The sequence below is a fragment of the Ahaetulla prasina genome, chromosome 1 (genome assembly GCF_028640845.1).
Source record: "Ahaetulla prasina isolate Xishuangbanna chromosome 1, ASM2864084v1, whole genome shotgun sequence".
NCBI classification, from domain to species: Eukaryota; Metazoa; Chordata; class Lepidosauria; order Squamata; family Colubridae; genus Ahaetulla; species Ahaetulla prasina.
The window spans coordinates 244,605,176-244,625,865 of NC_080539.1; the positions used below are offsets into that span (position 1 = coordinate 244,605,176).

A 20,690-nucleotide genomic window follows, 5' to 3' on the forward strand; every position below is an offset into this window, starting at 1 on the left:
CTATATTTTGTGGATACAGATTGTTCTCTGTGTATTGATTTTGGCACCTGTAGCCACGCTAGAATTGCAGGACCATTCTGTTAGAGAGAAGGATGGGCTAAGGATGGGCTCCGGAATGAGTCCAAATGCATGGAAGACTTAACCCCTAGTCCTTGCCTCACATATGGGGCATGTAAAATGTTCTGATTTATCCTTATAAATTATTTTTTATATTTGTCTTATTTTTTCTCTGGAATCTTTTTTTTCCCCTAGCTGCTTTTGAGATAAATGACTCATGGCTTTCTTGCACCATTGAGTAGAAAATATTTCCGACATATGGCCTTGTGAGTTTTTCTTACAGGGTTATCTTAAAAAAACGAAATAGTTGGCTTATCCCCGATGCACATTACAATGCATTTTAGTAGCTATCAAGATAGGTGTTTCTCCAGTGCAGGGGTCTCCAACCTTGGCAACTTTAAGTCTGGAGGACTTCAACTCCAAGAATCCCTCAGCCAGCAAAGCTGGGAATTAAAGTCCTCCAGGCTTAAAGTTGCCAAGGTTGGAGACCCCTGCTCCAGTGGTTAAAGTCAGAAGACATGGAAACTGATTAGAAGAATCAGTTTGGCTATAAACTGGGAGAACGTGAGTTCTAGCTTTGCCTTTGGCACAAATCCAGCCGAGTGACCTTGGGCCAGTACATCTCTCTCAGCTCCAGGAAGGAGGAGAAAAGGACAAACCCCTTTGAAAACTGCAGGGACTTGTTCAGGCAGTTACCAGGAATAAATACTGACTCGAATGTACAATAATGATAAAAGGAGGGAGTAAGATTGGGGTTGTTGAAATCTACTAAAGAATATGCAGTGGCCAAAGAGAGAGCAAATGTTTTGATTTCTGCATCCACCAGATAACTTTTTTTTTTTAAATTTGCATTTATATCCTGCCCTTCTCCGAAGACTCAGGGCAGCTTACACTATGTTAGCAATAGTCTTCATCCATTTGTATATTATATACAAAGTCAACTTATTGCCCCCAACAATCTGGGTCCTCATTTTACCTACCTTATAAAGGATGGAAGGCTGAGTCAATCTTGGGCCTGGTGGGACTTGAACTTGCAGTAATTGCAAGCAGCTGTGTTAATAATAGACTGCATTAGTCTGTTGAGCCAAATAAAACAATAATCAAATACACACAATACAGATAAAACAGTAGCTAAAAAACTTATTCAAATATGGCCCAAATTTAAAATACATTTAAAATCCTAAAAAACTCATTAAAACACACACTCATTAAAACTGTTATTAAAACACATTTTAGAAAAAAAGTAAACTCAAATTTGCTCTTATGCCCTGGAAGGGAGAATGCAGCATGAGTAATGTAGGCAAGAGAGTCACTCGCTATAAAAATGGACGAGAATTTAACCAAATTTGTGTGGTGTGACAGAAGCCATTTGACCTCAGACTGCACAGGCCAAGCTCTCTCTAGCCCTCATTGCACCGTACCAGAATTCAAGGTCATGATTCGGTCTCATTGATGCTAATCCATAGTGCTGAACTAAGTTACTCCTTGCTCCAGTGGTGTTAAATTAGGCTTGGAATTTCCATGACGGGAAATAATTTCACTATTATGAATTAGAGCGTTTGTGTTATTTCCCCCCCCTCCCCATACCTCTGTACTTTGTTTGTATGTTTGTTTGCCACGTGCCCCAGTTACACAAGGATAATGACTTAATGTTATTATATAGTTACATAAGCAAGATCGTTACACAAAACAGCTCATTTCTTAGAAATTGGTACTTTTTTTAAAGCATTTTAAAGCATTTCAGAGGAAACCTCTGGCTTTCTTCCCAAATATTTTGCATTTGATAATTAAGAACTGACTTTTTATCATCCAAGTAATAAAACTGTTAAATGAGTTGTATGCAGACTTGTAGGTCTGGGATAAGTTGATTTTTCAGTTAGATCAGTCACAACCTTAGGTGATTTTAAAATACTGTTAAGCTGTTTTGGATGTATACAAATATTTACCATATACTGATTCAGTGAACTGGAATATTTTTTTTTATTTTTTTTTATTTTTATTCAAAAGGACTCAGGGTGGTGTACAGCCATGTAAAAATCACAATATAAACATTAAAAGAAATTAAAACAAGCATATTATAAGGTGGCCGAATTTAAAACATGTAAAACATTAAAATATAAATAACCCCACTAAAATTTTAAGCCAGTCCCGCTTGAATAAATAGGTGCGTTTTCAGCTCACGGCGAAAGGTCCGAAGATCAGGCACTTGACGTAACCCAGGGGGAAGCTCGTTCCAGAGCGTAGGAGCTCCCACAGAGAAGGCCCTACCTCTGGGGGCCGCCAGCCAACATTGTTTGGCGGACGGCACCCTGAGAAGGCCCTCTCTGTGAGAGCGTACGGGAATATATTCTTCTGTCTGATTATTTTTGACTGACGTATTTTACTTACGTAGCAATCCTAAGCTTAATTACTCAGAAATAAAGCCTACTGAATTCAGTGATCTGTATAAATATGATTAGTTCTGTGAAAGCTTTTGAATTAATAAAAAGACTCATAAGTTGATAGTCATTATTCCTATGGAGGTCTTAACTGCTTTAACAGAGGGTGACTGTAGAAATCATCAAACTATATTTAATATTGTGGATTATCTCCTGGTTGGAACTAGATTGAATTAAAACAAAGGAAAAGCACTATTTGGGCAAAGACATATCTAACTGATCGATAGCTCTTAAGTAGATGGTTGATATTGATCCTATTAATTGACTTTGGGCTGCAAGTATGGTTCAATAGTCTTTTAACTGAAAGATAAAATTGTATTAGAGTTGCTGAATAATTATTTCCTATTAAATGTGTGAGTCTGACTTTGGAAATACGGGTAGTCCTCAACTTACAACAGTTCATTTAGTGACCGTTCAAAGTTATGGCACGGAAAAAAGTGACTTATGACCGTTTTTCACACGACCATTGTAGCATCCCCATGGTCACCTGATCAAAATCCAGATGCTTAGCAACTGGCTCATATTTATGACAGTTGCAGTGTCCCAGGGTCATGTGACCACATTCTGTGGGACCTTCTGAGAAGCAAACTCAATGGGGAAGCCAGGTTCACTTAACAACTTAATAACTGCAGCGATTCGATTAAAAACCGTGGCAAAAAAAAGTGGGGCAAAATTGAGTTAACAGCTGCCTCACTTAGCAACAGACATTTGGGGTTCAATTGTGGTCGTAAGCTGAAGACTTGCTGTAGTTCAATTTAATACTTTTTAAAAAAAAAAAATATTAATTTAGTTATTTGTATAAAGAGCCACTTTATCCAAAAGGTAAGGAATAGGTAACAGTCCTCAGACGTTAACGATCTGAAGGCTTATTGTTTTAAAAAAACAGGGAACAAAAGTTTCCTGTGACAGTGTCAGAATCTGTCATGTCTACGGAGATAACCACTCACGTAATGGGGAGCCCAGCTGAAAGGTCTGCCAAGTTCAGTGTTAGCGGGCATTTGGAAAGGGACTGTTTTCAAGTGATAGTTTTCAGATAAGCTGTTTTTGTCTAAATCCGTGCCTTTCTTCTAGTACATTGTCCAATTTAGAACAAAGAACCTCTTTGTGGGTATGTGGTTAGCATCCTGTTGCCAGTGGATACCTAGTTGCTTAATCATGAAGCTGTATACATGGCACCGATATCAGTATGTGCACCGGGGTTGGGGTTTTTTTCCCCCCTGCTAAAAAAAAAAAAGGTCATCGTCTTACAGCCCACTAACTCTGTTGTGTTTATTTTTGTGTGTGCTCAAATTGCAGGAGTGATGGCTGGGTTTAATATGAGTGGAGATCTCAGGAAACCCGCAACGAATATCCCTCTAGGATCTTTATCTGCCATTGGCATTTCGTAAGTCCTTATAAATAAAGAGGAACACCTCCTTTGGGAAAAAAAAAGTTTTCTGCTCAGACTAACTTTTTGCTTATCTCTGTTCTGTAGTCAATCCATTTCCTATTATAATAACTTTTCCTTCCCCCCTTTCTTCTGTATCAAAGTTGGCAGGGATTCAGCTGTTTATCCCTGATCACTTTCTGCCCCGGTAACATTACAAAGAGATAAATTAGTTAATATTCTCCCATCTTTTTCACTTTTCCAAATGTAGGGAACATAAACCTTTTCAGAATAATTACAAGACTGATAAAAATAGCAAATAAATAATTAGCTCTCCTTTCTAGTACGGAATATCCCATGAGCGACATGTAAGGTGTGGGCTGCCTTTTCTTATGCTCCCTATAAATCCCTAGATATGTTTTACAGCACACTGATTTTTAGGAAGAATTCTTAAATAAAGCAGATCCATTACCTTTGGCTTCATTATTAATTCATTAAATTTGTTTGCTGCCAATCTTACCACAAAGCAAATGGGATACCTTGATGTTTATATGATATTCTCTCATTTTCATTTACAGGTGAATGATTTCAGTCGTAGACAGGAATGTGAAACAGGACTTAAAAAAGATTTGATTACATTCCTTGCTGGATAGCTAACTTCCTAACACAGTAGTTAAACCTCAGGATCAGGGGTGAAATGCTCCCGGTTTGGACCGGTTTGTGCAATACGGTAGCGATGGGAGGAGGTAGTTCGGAGAACCAGTAGCAAAAATCCCTGCCCCCCCCACCGCCGACGCCTCACTGTTCCTCTTCTCTGTTCCTGAAACTCTCTGTGGTGATATAGCTGCAAACGGCCTTAAATGACTGCCGTGGCGCTTCAAAGGGCCGCATTTACAGCTGATCAACGCTGTAGGTGGCTAGTAGACCGGTGCCTCTATTTTTAAAGAAGGTAGACCAGTGCGCTCCCAAAAAAAGCAATTAGTAGACCGGTGCCTCTATTTTTAAAGAAGGTAGACCGGTGCGCTCCTAAAAAAAGCCAATTAGTAGACCGGTGCCTCTATTTTTAAAGAAGGTAGACCAGTGTGCTCCCAAGTTTTATATTCTTTATTATTTTTATTATTTATTATTATTGGCCATGCCCATTCAGTCACCTGACCACCAAGCCATGCCCACAGGGTCACCTGACCACCAAGCCATGCCCACCAATTAAGCCACGCCCACAGAACCAGTAGGGAAAATTTTTAGATTTCACTCCGATCAGGATCTAATATTTTGTAGGCTTAGAGAAGTTAGATCCAACTGCTGAATGGTATGCTATGTGTTAGCATGGAAAGATTATCAGCATATTATATTCATAAGACAGAGCATGGTTTCAGGAAGGAAAAGGAAAAGGAAAATAAACTTGTAACCCTCCTCATTATATGGCATCACCTCTTTCCTCTAAACTACCTTTTAGCTATTCAAATTTTAAATACGGATTTGACTCTTTATCATCATTTACAGTTGTTGCAAGCTGTGTAATATTAGCTTGAATACATTCCAGTAAAGGAGGATATTAATAGCTCAGAATTGAACTGAGGAGGATGTTTTATTACCCAAACTAGGTAACATCATCAGAGTTAGTCTGATATACATAAGTGAATACATTCCTTCTTACTATTCTCTCATTTCTGTTCCTTTTCCCTTCCTCATTCTTTTTTTTTAGTTGTTTTCAATACTCCAACTTTTATATTGTATCTTTGAGGGGGCATATCTTGTCTTTTGGTTTAAGCTGCTCAATTCAGCTTCTGGTAAATACATGATGGCAATGAATTATCTCTTTCACAATAATTGGAATAAAATATAACTATGAATAGCTTCCTTAGCTCTCTGATGTAATTGTTTTGAAGAACATTGTTGTTTTCAAAAATCAGTTTAATTCCTAGGCATTTTTTGTTACAGTCATGAAAAAAACTATAATAAACCTAATTCATAAAATTATGAAATGTTTTAGCATTGTATCCTTAGTCTGAAGCAAATAGATCCAGACTGATAAGTTGAGGATCTATTCTAGGAGTTAGATTTGGATGGTAGAAGAATAATTGATATTCCTACATCTGCCCATTAAAAGGTAGATTGGGTCTTTTTCCTCAGTGGAACTACATTGTATAGTGGTACTTCAGTATCATCATTAATTGGTTTTGGGAGGAGCAATGAGTTCTAAAAACGACAAGGGCCAAACAAATAATGTGACTTACCACAAGATTTGTTTTAGCCAGAAAGCACTTCCTGTTTGTCCCTTTTCTATGTCAGCAACCTTCCCAGCATGGCCAATTTCCTGTCTGCCCTCTGTGTCCATCCCCCACTTTCTTTTGCAGTGATCTTCCCAGCATAGACAACTTCCTGTCTGTTCGCTGCAGTTGTCTCCCTTTTGCAACATTTTTTTTATTTCTTTTTTGTCACAACAGTATACACAAACAATTATCATAGATAGAACAACATATCAAATACCAAATAAGTTCGAGTACCAGGACAATATTTTCAAATACCAAATAAGTACGAATACCAGGACAATATTTTCACGTCAAAATGCATCAAGACCCAAATTTGAAGTGTTGTAAAGTAGTCAAGTACTGAAGTACCACTGTAGAATTTCCAACTTTGGATCTATTTCATAGTCGGGCCCTCTGTTTCCATTCTTGCAGAGTGAGATTGAAATCATGTTCCTCTAGCATTTGCATTCAAGCTTGTATCTATTTCAGTTGCATCCACAACATGTGGTGTTCTCAACCTTGGCCACTTTAAGATATGTAGACATCAGTTCCCCAGCCAGCCCCAGCTGCCTGTTGAATTCTGGGAGTTGAAGTCCACATATAAGTCCACAAAAGCTTTAAACAAAATCTATCCACTGTTGACCTCACCCCATTCCTAAGAGAACTCTAAGGGGCGTGCATAAGAACACAAACGTGCCTACCGTTCCTGTCCTTTTGTTTCTTCCCTATATAGATATATATGTATGCTTATACTTCCTTGTTTCTCCTCATATATTTGTTTATACATTATATAATCTTTTTGTGTTATGCTTGTATATATTGTCTTGACAAAATTAAATAAATAAATAAAATAAAAAATAAAAAATATCTTAAGGCAACTAAGGATGAGAAACACTATGTACCTTAAATGATTAAAATATTTTTGGAGCAAAGGAAATTTACTGCTTACTGAACTAGCTTATGCTATTAAGGACATTATTTTTTAAAAAAAAGCTGTGATTTTTTTTATTTCTTTGCAGGTGGTTTTTATACATTGTTTTTGTTTTTTTACTGGGAGCTATTTGTACCCGAGACTCACTCCGCTATAATTTTATGATAGCAGAAAAGGTAACTTTGAACCTTTGAACCTTTGAACTTTGAAAGGTAACTACATAAGGCAAATCTTTTAATTCTGAATTAAATTATGTGGTTTCTTGATGAAGAGCAATAATGTTTACCTATTGGCCAAATTGCTGCTCAGAATCAACTGTAAGTCCTCTCTCCTATAGTCCCATGAACATGCTCCAAATTTGTTCTCATGGTTAGGAGAAGAACCTCTAGGGCAGAGGTGTCAAACTTGTGGGCCGGATGTGTCACGTGCTGGCCCTGCCCCCGCCCGGTTTAGTGAAGAGGAAAAAAGTCCCAATAGGTTATGTGACACCATCTTGATGACGCAAGTTTGACACCCCTGCTCTAGGCTATATTTTGTGAGTAAAAGAGCCAGAAAGAGAAAAGGAAACAAAAACAACCAGTTACAGAAACATGATGTATACATACAACACTGGATTTCACTCTGTGTCTGGAGCATATCATCATGATTTTATTTTACAGTTTGTGAATAAATTTTCACTGCTTTTGGTGTCTTTTCACACCTTAGTTTTCTTTGTGCATACAGTAATCTTGCTGCGTTTATCATGTATAAAACAAAATTCCATGACTTTTTTCAAATGTTTGTCCATCAATCCCAAATAAAATCCTCTGCTCTCAATTGCATATTAATCTTTTAAAAAACCCTGAATCAATGTATGTGGTTGAATCTAGAATGTTTTAGCTTTTTTCCATATCCACCAAACATGATAACTTTTTTCTTCATGTTGTTCACAGTTTCAACATAAATTTGAAGTGTTTTTATATATTCTAGACAATTTCTCTGATGATGTATACCAATGGTACATCATTTTATAAAAGTTCTCATTAAGAATATAGCATAATGTGAATCTCAATCCTTTCAGCTACTTATATTCTCATTGTTCCATCTATATATTACAACAAATTTTTTTGGGTTAAATGGGAGATTGAAGTTTGCAGGCTATTTGTATACAGTAACGTGCCCTGCTAGACTTGGGATGTGGTTCCTTCTTGGTAATATCTTGATTAGGGTGTTACTTTTTCTCTGATTGTTTAGCTGGTGTTTCTTCTTGCATATCTGACTTGGTTACTAGAGAAGATGTTTGTTTCCTTTCTTGACATTATCTTTTAGAAAGTATGTAGATAGGGTTTATCTCTATATGTCTGCTGATGGCCGTTTTGTTAGAATGCCAAGCTTCCAGAAATTCTCTGGTGTTTTATCTAAACTTAAAGTCAGAAACTAAAAGATCTTGGTTGCCAAAGCAAAGTCTGCTAAACAAAAAGTCTTGTTATAAAGTCCTCTGGGTAGGTGGGGAGTATTTTAAAAGCCTTTACTACTTGGAGAGATGCTCCAAACTAATTTCTGCCTCCACATTTTCAGCATAGCTGGCAAGCACCTTAAGTGACAGTCTGCTACAGAATTGATTGTGTGCATTCCAGGGCATTTTCTGTTTTGTGATACTATGGTATTCAGTGATAACCTTCTCTTACTTCCTACCATCTTATCAGCCTCACTTTTTCCACTTTGCTCCATTAGCTACACATTGCTGTGTTTTGTAAAGTAACCCAGAGTAGACTCTAACTGAAAACTCTTCCTCAAAATAATACCACTTAAAAATGAACCTTCGTTCTTTCCCAAAATGAAATTTCTTTACTTTTTCTTTTAAAGAATGTAGGTATTTTTGGTTGTCTTAATATGCATATGTGTATATGACATGAGGCATAATATAATGCCTTTTTTTTCTTACCACTGTAATAACTGAGCCTTGCACCTCATTTTTTCACTTAAAACAGATTTTATGACATTAAGCTGGAACACAGAGAGACAGGTTGCTTGATATGAAACATTCTTTCTCATACAGACAATAAAAAATTAATTTCAAACCATAAGTTATTAATCTGTGGCCCACAGACTCTATAACAGCCTTTGAGAATATCAGATTGTGCTGCGGGTATCTGCCTGTGGCTGATAGGCATTTTAAAATCTTTTGACTTGAAGATTCATTTCCTCAGCTATTGTCATGAGTTGCAATCCTGCCTTTCTTGCCAGTATTTCAGTAAAAACAAGAGTGGAGTTGTTTCATTTTTGTCTTAAGAACTCTGTAAAATAAATTAAGCTGACAAAAAAAATGACTCACCCAATAAATTGCATACCTAACCAGGAAATACATCGCATTGTGTGTTTGGGTAGTCCTGCATTCAGTTTACAGGCAGAAGCTTCTCTTGATGGATTTCTCTTGCTTTATATGGAAAGACTATGTCCGTGATGGCGAACCTATGGCACGCTTGCCACAGGTGGCACACAGAGCTATATCTATGGGCACACGAGCATTGCTCTAGCTCAATTCCAGCACGCATGTGCGCGCTGGCCAGCTGATTTTCAGGCCTTTCGGGCCCACTGGAAGTCGGGAAATGGCCTCCAGGGGGTGTGGAAGGCCGTTTTCATCCTCTCCAGGCTCCTAGAAAGGGTCTGGAGCCTGGGGAGGGCAAAAAAACGGGCCTACCGGGCCCACTGTGCCATCGTGTGCCAAAAGCAGGTGAGCGCGGGGAGGTCATGTGCGCATGCGCAAGGGGTGGGGCATATTGAATTATGGGTGTGGGAACACATGCACATGAACCCCCACACTCCCTCTGCTTTTGGCATGCGACGGCAAAAAGGTTACCCATCACAGAGGATTATGTCCTCTGTCCCAGTTGAGAATTCAGCACCTATTCTACTGTGTATTACCTAATCTTGTCAGAATGTTAACCAATATAATAAGAAGACATATGCATAGATGTTACTTTAAATAAATAAACAGAGGAAATACAGGCACCATGGAAGGTCGGACTACACTTTTCTTTTGGGGAAAGCAAATGTTTAACCATTTCTTTTCAATTGAATTCTTGCATCCGTCTTTATGCATCATGAAACAAAATGAGAAACAGGAGTTTTTATTTTCATTTTGTGCAGAAGAAACTGCTGTAATGTGACAAGAGGATTAAACTACAATTTGCTTCCGGCAGAATTAGATTTTACCATGCATAGGAGAATTTCAATTTCTACACATCGATAGGATATGTATGTCATTATTTTTAGGGAGAGTTTTATTTTCAAATGCAATTTGGATATTTATTTATTTATTTATATTTATTTATTAATCCCATTTCTACCCCACTACAATTGGTGACTTATAGGCAGTATGAAATCAGATAAAAATCAATACAATCATAAACAGGGAAACAACCCCCCCAAAAAAAATTACAGACCATAAAAAAGATAATATAAACAGCTTAACAAAACTAGGAGAAGACTGTCCATACTAACCTGGTCTTTAACATTTTCTGAAATATTTTCAAGGGGAAGCAAGCCTGATCTTAATGAGGAAACTGTTCTACAGAATAGAAAACCAGCACCTCCTTGTTTTAGCTCTCCAGATATCTCCAAAATATGGGATCAGTAGTAGCTTCCCTTTACTTGACCGAATTGGTCAAGTAAAGTACTGATAGCAATACTGTAGGCAGAAAAACAAACCAAACTAGCTTTTTAAATTGTACTTGAAAAACCAATTGGCAACCAATGCAGAAAAGCAGTGCTATTTGTTCCCAACAGTGATAGCCAGGAGTTCGTGGCTTGCTGCATTTTGGACCAATTGTAGGTTTCTAATTGTCTTTAATGATGGAGCCAAGAAGAGTTTATTACAGTACAATAGTCTAACCAGATAGTGATAAAATAATAACTATAGAGCCCCAGGTAGGTTGTAACTGATGCACCAAGAAGAGCTGGTGATAGGGTCCTCTGGCCAAGTTTTTACCTGCTGTTCCAGCAGGAGCCATAAATCTAGAAGGACCTCTCCTCTTCATGAACCTACCCATTGATGGACTTATCAGTCAGAGAAAAACTCTGGTGGCAACATAAATATCCACACCAACTCAGTTTCAGGGTTTGCCTTCAGCCTGATCCAGGGGAAACAAAGGAACGTATGAAGTGATTAAGCTGCAACAGTGAAGAATTTGTCAGCACTGTATGTTAGGAGTTGTACCTGCAAATATGCTTTTGATTGTCTTGATGCAAAAGCCACTTCCCCCAGAAAGTGTGAGTGGAATGTCATGGCACTTTGAATAAGGCCATTTCAATTATGTATAAAGTGTGATCTAGTCACAGTATTTTTGAGTGCACCAAATAATTGCTCGACAATGCCATTGTCGAATTACTTTTATTTGATTATTTTCCATATATTCCCCACCAATTGCCACGTCTTCTCTGTACTTTGTATGAGCATTAATGAGCATTAGCATTAACACCCAATGAACTCAATATGACTTACAACCAGCTAAAAGTATAGGACTGTAAAATCTTATAGATTTACATTGGGAAAGTAAGGGCAAAAATCCATTATTCAATTTGCATGCCCCACTGAAGTGATCCAGAAGTAACTGCCTCTTTAAATTGCTGTCCAGAATTATTTGCTGGAGGATCTCATTTGAAACATGTCATAGAAAAAAACATGTTATTTGATTAAAGTATATTATCTGAATTTAGTCTATGTGAAATTACATAAGTACATTTTCCTGGACTGCAACTCTGTTCTAGTATGTAAATGGTATAAAATATCTGTTACTCCCTTCATTTTCTGTAAGATGTACATTCTTCTTCTGAAATTGCTGCTAAATTAAGCTTTTCCCATTGGATTGCTTTATTCTGGGCAAAGCAAATTAAAGTATATTCTTTTGTGCTGTTAATTAGGAACAAAATACCAACAGAATACCAATCTTTTCTTGCAGCAAAGTGCTTCTCACTGGTTTGTGGCTGATCAGGACATTTTTAAAACACAGTTCTTCAAGTTTTGTACGTGCATTATCTGAACAATCTTTGCGCCAGCATTGTAAAACATGCTGTCACTCCCCTATTTTTGATGGGGAATGAGACCGAAAGAAATCTACTAAGGAAAGAGCTCTAGTTCAGTGTTTGTGCATTTGGTCTATAGAAGATAATATATGTAGCTCAAGGCTAAACTGTGGAGTCCTTGAAGTTGTCTGAGCCCAGCTGTTTGCTTACAGATGTTTCATTACCCAATTAGGTAACATCATCAATGCTAGTGAGTATGGGGTTTGCTTCCTGTTTAGACTATCTCAAGTTTAATATTCATCAACTCCAGATAGGGCTGGGAATGCATTCAGACTAAAACTCTAGGAAATCAACCTATCATCAATATAGACAGTACTGTATTAAACTAGATGGACTAATAGTTCAATTTGATATAAGAATATTATGCTTCTACTAATGGCTGATGAGGCTTGGGTACCAGATTATCAGATTCATGTTCTTAATCATTGTATTATATCAATAGTCCATTAAGCCACAGTGATTTTTTTTATCAAATGTGCCTTCCAAATATTAATCAAGAAAAAAATGTTTTGCTCTCTCTCTCTTTCTTTTTCTTAGGTATCCTTGGTGGGCTTCTTATTCTTACTTGGTTTGTACATTTCATCCTTAGCATCTTGCATGGCAGGTCTCTATGGAGCACCCCGAATCCTTCAGTGCATTGCTCAAGAGAAAGTGATACCTATTCTTGCATTTCTTGGACATGGGGTTAGTAAACAAGGAAGGTATTTTCTGTTTACTTTCGTGTATAGATATTCTGTCATCCATGATAGATTTCCTTAGGAGCTGTCTGATAAGCATTATTTAGACCTTTGGTCTTTCTGAATAAGAAAGGCTATGATATTATATTAAACTTCCTAATCATGAAGTTTATTTAGAATGGACTTTCATTCCACACTGCTAATACCATTCAACATATCTCTGTTTAATTTTTAAAACAAACAAGCTACTGTAATGCCATACACTGTCCTCTTTGTGTAATATTTTCCCAGGGTCTTTTACTTCATTGCTTTGCAGAGTCAGTCTTTTCTCCAGAACTTCTGGTCTTCAAATATAAGTTAAAGATATTGTTTAAAGTGTATGATATCAATAAACATTAGTAATATCTTACATAAAAACATTTTTAATGGCTCAATTTAGTTCATGCTACAAACGGCAACTATGGTTTCCCATTAACAGAAGTAGATATAATGACCCCTTAGGCTTGCAAGCATCTCTCTCTCATTTCCTTTTCACACTTAAGTCTTCTAACAATCCTGCCCTATTTTAGGTGCCCAATAAACTTCAGACTATTAATTTTGAGCTGCTGACTGAGATGGGCGGCTACAGAAATTGAATGAATGGATGGATTGATGAACAAACAAGTATGAATCAATATTAAAATAAGGTTGAATTATCAAATTATTCACCATCGATTTGGCACAACAGAGATGTTCAAGAAACAACCCAGAAGCCACGTGCAGCTGTAGGACACTCTGATCATTGCATGATTCACCTTGTACCTGCTTACAGGCAAAGACTTAAAGCCATAAAACCAATAATTAAATCAGTGAAAACCTGGACGGAGGAATCAGAATTAAAGCTACAGGCATGTTTTGACTGCACTGATTGGAATATTTTTAAAGATACCTCTGCAGACCTGGATGAACTCACAGATACTGTAACATCATATGTCAGCTTCTGTGAAGACCTATGTGTACCTACAAGGAACTTGCGAATACACAGTAATAACAAACCTTGGTTTACACCTAAACTTAAGCAGCTACGACATTCCAAAGAGGAAGCCTACAGAAAAGGTGATAAAATGCTGTACAATCAGGCCAGAAATGCACTAACAAGGGAGATAAGAGCAGCAAAAAGAAGCTACTCTGAAAAGCTAAAGAATCAATTTTCAGCAAATGAACCAGCAAACATGTGGAAAACTCTTAAAAATATCACCGGCTATGGCAAACCTCCTTCCCAGGCTGAAGGTAATCAACAACTGGCAGATGACCTGAATGAGTTTTACTGCAGGTTTGAAAGGAAACTACAGCCACCTATCTCCACAACCCCATCTCAGACACACCAACAACAGCCAAGCCTCCTACAACTGACCCCATTTCATTGGGTTCACAACCCCTAGTGATCACAGAAAAGGAAGTGCAGGACCTATTTCACAGACAAAAGCCAGGAAAAGCTCCAGGCCCAGACAAGATAACTCCTTCTTGCTTAAAAGTCTGTGCTGACCAATTGGCCCCATCTTCACCCATATTTTCAATAAATCACTAGAGATGTGCTATGTTCCTTCTTGCTTCAAACGCTCTACCATCATCCCAGTGCCGAAGAAGCCCACCATCAAGGAACTGAATGACTACAGACCAGTTGCTCTAACATCTGTAGTCATGAAAACCTTTGAAAGGCTAGTGCTTTCCTACCTGAAAACCATCACGAATCCGCTCTTAGACCCCTTGCAATTTGCATACCGAGCAAATAGATCAACAGATGATGCTGTTAATATGGCTCTGCACTACATCCTACAACATCTTGAGTCTCCAAAGACCTATGCAAGGGTCCTTTTGTAGACTTTAGTTCAGCATTCAATACCATCATTCCAGACATTCTTCTAACTAAGCTAAACCAGCTACAGGTACGGAACAGACTTGTAAGTGGATCACAAGCTTCCTAACAAACAGGAAGCAGCAGGTGAAGCTAAGCAAGATCACATCAAATACCTGTACAATTAGCACAGGGGCCCCCAAGGCTGTGTGCTCTCCCACTTCTCTTCTCTCTGTATACCAATGACTGCATCTCCAATGATCCATTTGTTAAGCTACTGAAGTTCGCAGATGACACAACAGTGATTGGTCTCATTCGAGACAATGACGAATCGGCATATAGGCGAGAGGTCGAACGACTAGCCTTGTGGTGCAACCAAAACAATCTGGAACTGAACACACTCAAAACCGTAGAAATGGTGGTAGACTTTAGGAAAAACCCTTCCATACTTCCACCTCTCACAATACTTGACAACACAGTATCAACAGTAGAAACCTTCAAATTTCTGGGTTCTATCATATCGCAAGATCTCAAATGGACAGCTAACATCAAAACATCATTAAAAAGGACAACAAAGAATGTTCTTTCTGCGCCAACTCAGTAAGCTCAAACTGCCCAAGGAGCTGCTGATCCAATTCTACAGAGGAATTATTGAGTCTGTCATTTGCACCTCTATAACTGTCTGGTTCGGTTCTGCAACCCAACAAGAAAAACACAGACTTCAGAGGATAATTAGAACTGCAGAAAAAATAATTGCTACCAACTTGCCTTCCATTGAGGACCTGTATACTGCACGAATCAAGAAGAGGGCCGTGAAAATATTTGCAGATCCCTCGCATCCTGGACATAAACTGTTTCAACTCCTACCCTCAAAACGACGCTATAGAGCACTGCACACCAGAACAACTAGACACAAGAACAGTTTTTTCCCGAAGGCCATCACTCTGCTAAACAAATAATTCCCTCAACACTGTCAGACTATTTACTGAATCTGCACTACTATTAATCTTCTCATCGTTCCCATCACCAATCTCTTTCCACTTATGACTGTATGACTATAACTTGTTGCTGGCAATCCTTATGATTTATATTGATATATTGATCATCAATTGTGTTGTAAATGTTGTACCTTGATGAACGTATCTTTTCTTTTATGTACACTGAGAGCATATGCACCAAGACAAATTCCTTGTGTGTCCAATCACACTTGGCCAATAAAATTCTATTCTATTATATTCTGGTGAAGTAAAAGTAGGAAGTTCAAAGGATAGAGTAAAAAGTTATGATCAAAGCAATCGTAAAGGTCACTTGTGCAGAAAATTGTTACCAAATTTACATTCATGGCTCACTGGATACAGGATGAGCTTGTTGCTGATGTTCAAAAATCTGCAAAGACTTTTGTACAGGGAGCTCTTAATTTTCTTATAAGACCAAGAGTACTAATTATTCTGAAACAAAATTGCAGGCTATTCAGGAATGTCATAAATGTTGTAATCTGGAGCCAAAGAGTCAAAGGTAGCGACAGTCACTGCAGCTGTTTGTTCTGTTTGGTACATGGGTCTTCAGGATGTCAATCAGCAAACAATTGTTTTGTTGTTCTTCCTTAGATGAGGATTCATCAGAGGATGCCCCTGGGTTTATGCCCCAGCCCCTGTTCTTCCTTACATGAGGATTCATGTGAGGATGTCCCAGTCAAGCAGATTTATATATGATTTAAACATTATCCAAAAATATTTGACAGATTATTTTATATATGTGATTAACCCTTTGTTCTTAATGCAGAAAGGACCAAACAAAACTCCAGTGGCTGCAATCTGCTTAACAAGCCTCATTACCATGGCTTTCGTTTTCATTGGCCAAGTGAATGTTCTTGCTCCAATAGTTACGATCAACTTCATGCTTACATATATTGCTGTGGATTATTCCTATTTCTCAGTCTCCATGAGCTACAATCTTAAGCAGAACTCCAAAAGGATGCGGCAAGAGGATGCCAGGGCTGTGCTAAGTTGCTCTCGACCTTTAATGCTCAGCAAATCGACTTGTTATGGATCAAATGGAAGAGATCAGTGCAGGTCAGATGGAACTTTGCTGGAATTCACAAAAGATATGAACCATCTTTTTAAGCCTGTCAGTCAAGATCCAGGAACTGATCTTGAACTAAAAGAAAACAATGTGGATGCCGCTCAAGTGATCAAGCAGAGAAAGCAAAAGAAGGCAGCCAAGCAAACATTAGAAGACAGCTTTTGTTTGGCTCTTGAGAACAACATTGCTCATATTCAGGAGCCTTGCAATGATTCCCTAAGATCCAGTGTCAAAAATGTGCAGCATTTTTCACAGCCAAATTGCCAAGACGTGGATGGAAATGATGCATCTCCATCTGTTATTAGAAAAAACAATCTGAAGGAAGAAGATGGAGACCAACATTTGGATGAAATGCGAAAAGCCTCCAGTCCACAGATGGAGGGTAAGAAGATTTGGAGCGCATTAAATTATTGTGTATTTGAAAATGAAGAATGCTCATTTGCTTTTCTAAGTAAGGGAAGTGATCATTTATATGTGTTCAGGCTGTTATCCTTTGTGACAAACTGTGGGTTGTTTTTGTTTTTTTTTACAATTGAGCACAAAGACTGTTTTAATTTAATTTGCCAATGGAAAAGTGGCTCAGAGTTAATTCACTACAAGATAATTTATTGCTTACTGTCTTTTTTCCAGTGCTGCATGTGCTCTCCCACTTCTCTTCTCTCTGTATACCAATGACTGCATCTCCAATGATCCATTTGTTAAGCTACTGAAGTTCGCAGATGACACAACAGTGATTGGTCTCATTCGAGACAATGACGAATCCGCATATAGGCGAGAGGTCGAGCGACTAGCCTTGTGGTGCAACCAAAACAATCTGGAACTGAACACACTCAAAACCGTAGAAATGGTGGTAGACTTTAGGAAAAACCCTTCCATACTTCCACCTCTCACAATACTTGACAACACAGTATCAACAGTAGAAACCTTCAAATTTCTGGGTTCTATCATATAAAGATCTCAAATGGACAGCTAACATCAAAACATCATTAAAAAGGACAACAAAGAATGTTCTTTCTCGCCAACTCAGTAAGCTCAAACTGCCCAAGGAGCTGCTGATCCAATTCTACAGAGGAATTATTGAGTCTGTCATTTGCACCTCTATAACTGTCTGGTTCGGTTCTGCAACCCAACAAGAAAAACACAGACTTCAGAGGATAATTAGAACTGCAGAAAAATAATTGCTACCAACTTGCCTTCCATTGAGGACCTGTATACTGCACGAATCAAGAAGAGGGCCGTGAAAATATTTGCAGATCCCTCGCATCCTGGACATAAACTGTTTCAACTCCTACCCTCAAAAGCAGCTATAGAGCACTGCACACCAGAACAACTAGACACAAGAACAGTTTTTCCCGAAGGCCATCACTCTGCTAAACAAATAATTCCCTCAACACTGTCAGACTATTTACTGAATCTGCACTACTATTAATCGTTTCATAGTTCCCATCACCAATCTCTTTCCACTTATGACTGTATGACTATAACTTGTTGCTGGCAATCCTTATGATTTATATTGATATATTGATCATCAATTGTGTTGTAAATGTTGTACCTTGATGAGCGTATCTTTTCTTTTATGTACACTGAGAGCATATGCACCAAGACAAATTCCTTGTGTGTCCAATCACACTTGGCCAATAAAATTCTATTCTATTATATTCTGGTGAAGTAAAGTAGGAAGTTCAAAGGATAGAGTAAAAAGTTATGATCAAAGCAATCGTAAAGGTCACTTGTGCAGAAAATTGTTACCAAATTTACATTCATGGCTCACTGGATACAGGATGAGTTTGTTGCTGATGTTCAAAAATCTGCAAAGACTTTTGTACAGGGAGCTCTTAATTTTCTTATAAGACCAAGAGTACTAATTATTCTGAAACAAAATTGCAGGCTATTCAGGAATGTCATAAATGTTGTAATCTGGAGCCAAAGAGTCAAAGGTAGCGACAGTCACTGCAGCTGTTTGTTCTGTTTGGTACATGGGTCTTCAGGATGTCAATCAGCAAACAATTGTTTTGTTGTTCTTCCTTAGATGAGGATTCATCAGAGGATGCCCCTGGGTTTATGCCCCAGCCCCTGTTCTTCCTTACATGAGGATTCATGTGAGGATGTCCCAGTCAAGCAGATTTATATATGATTTAAACATTATCCAAAAATATTTGACAGATTATTTTACATATGTGATTAACCCTTTGTTCTTAATGCAGAAAGGACCAAACAAAACTCCAGTGGCTGCAATCTGCTTAACAAGCCTCATTACCATGGCTTTCGTTTTCATTGGTCAAGTGAATGTTCTTGCTCCAATAGTTACGATCAACTTCATGCTTACATATATTGCTGTGGATTATTCCTATTTCTCAGTCTCCATGAGCTACAATCTTAAGCAGAACTCCAAAAGGATGCAGCAAGAGGATGCCAGGGCTGTGCTAAGTTGCTCTCGACCTTTAATGCTCAGCAAATCGACTTGTTATGGATCAAATGGAAGAGATCAGTGCAGGTCAGATGGAACTTTGCTGGAATTCACAAAAGATATGAACCATCTTTTTAAGCCTGTCAGTCAAGATCCAGGAACTGATCTTGAACTAAAAGAAAACAATGTGGATGCCGCTCAAGTGATCAAGCAGAGAAAGCAAAAGAAGGCAGCCAAGCAAACATTAGAAGACAGCTTTTGTTTGGCTCTTGAGAACAACATTGCTCATATTCAGGAGCCTTGCAATGATTCCCTAAGATCCAGTGTCAAAAATGTGCAGCATTTTTCACAGCCAAATTGCCAAGACGTGGATGGAAATGATGCATCTCCATCTGTTATTAGAAAAAACAATCTGAAGGAAGAAGATGGAGACCAACATTTGGATGAAATGCGAAAAGCCTCCAGTCCACAGATGGAGGGTAAGAAGATTTGGAGCGCATTAAATTATTGTGTATTTGAAAATGAAGAATGCTCATTTGCTTTTCTAAGTAAGGGAAGTGATCATTTATATGTGTTCAGGCTGTTATCCTTTGTGACAAACTGTGGGTTTTTTTGTTTTTTTTTTACAACTGAGCACAAAGACTGTTTTAATTTAATTTGCCAATGGAAAAGTGGCTCAGAGTTAATTCACTACAAGATAATTTATTGCTTACTGTCTTTTTTCCAGTGCTGCGCATATGCATCTCTCATCCATACAGCAATGTGAGATGCATTTATTTTTATCTTTATATGGGTGGCAATACATTCCAAATGTTAAGACTTGAAATATTAATTCAAAATGTATAAGAACAAATGGCTGTAGTATTCTACACCAAACAATTCTGAGTTAAAAATGGAATTTATTATAGTGCATAGCTGGATATATATTTTTTATATATGAAACGTGCATAAAATTGTATAAAAAGAATCTGAGGCGTGCGGCATTCTCTGGGTGACATCCAGTTAGGGTAGTTCCATTGCTGGAATTGCTTTTATTAGTAGAGCTAGTAGAAGTCCCCTATATTCCTTTAAAATATGCTCCAAATTTCCTTCAGGCAAACTATTAGGTCCCTAGTGGATTTTGATTTGTTTTTAGAAGTATACAAATGATGCTTTTGAGTGTATCCATCTTATATATTTTTTTGAAAGTTTTCTTTTCTCTCCTGTTCTGCAGATTTAAATCTAAAACAACAAAGCCAAGAATTAGAAATTCAGAAAATACCAGTTTCTTTCTATTCCAAGCTTTGTGATCATCGGGTTTCCTTTTTTGGTGTGAGTCACCTTCTAATATTTCAAACCTCTTTGTAATACAGTAGGCAAGAAGTTATAAATATTACTATTCATACCATAGTAGATTTCAAATCGTTATACATAGAATAGGACTTTGCAGCTCTTTGGATTCAAAGACAGAAGGATATCTTGAGATACCTTAACATCATTTGAAATGCTAAGACTTAAAGTGATTATTGTAAAATTGCATTTAACTTTTAATAACTACCTGGATATTTCATCTAGAGACATTCTGCATCTAAATACCAATTGC

General features: G+C 37.8%; 1 protein-coding gene across 1 annotated transcript in view; it reads left to right on the top strand.

Annotated features, from left to right (window-relative positions):
• The window catches only part of SLC12A8 (solute carrier family 12 member 8), a 98,935-nt gene that overhangs the window by 67,011 nt on the left and 11,234 nt on the right, over positions 1-20,690 (top strand). Inside the window, exons 7-11 of the mRNA XM_058195049.1 lie at positions 3,792-3,879; positions 7,133-7,220; positions 12,646-12,792; positions 18,906-19,587; positions 20,322-20,419. Coding sequence (XP_058051032.1) covers positions 3,792-3,879; positions 7,133-7,220; positions 12,646-12,792; positions 18,906-19,587; positions 20,322-20,419 — 1,103 coding nt within the window. The remainder of the gene's footprint in view (positions 1-3,791; positions 3,880-7,132; positions 7,221-12,645; positions 12,793-18,905; positions 19,588-20,321; positions 20,420-20,690) is intronic.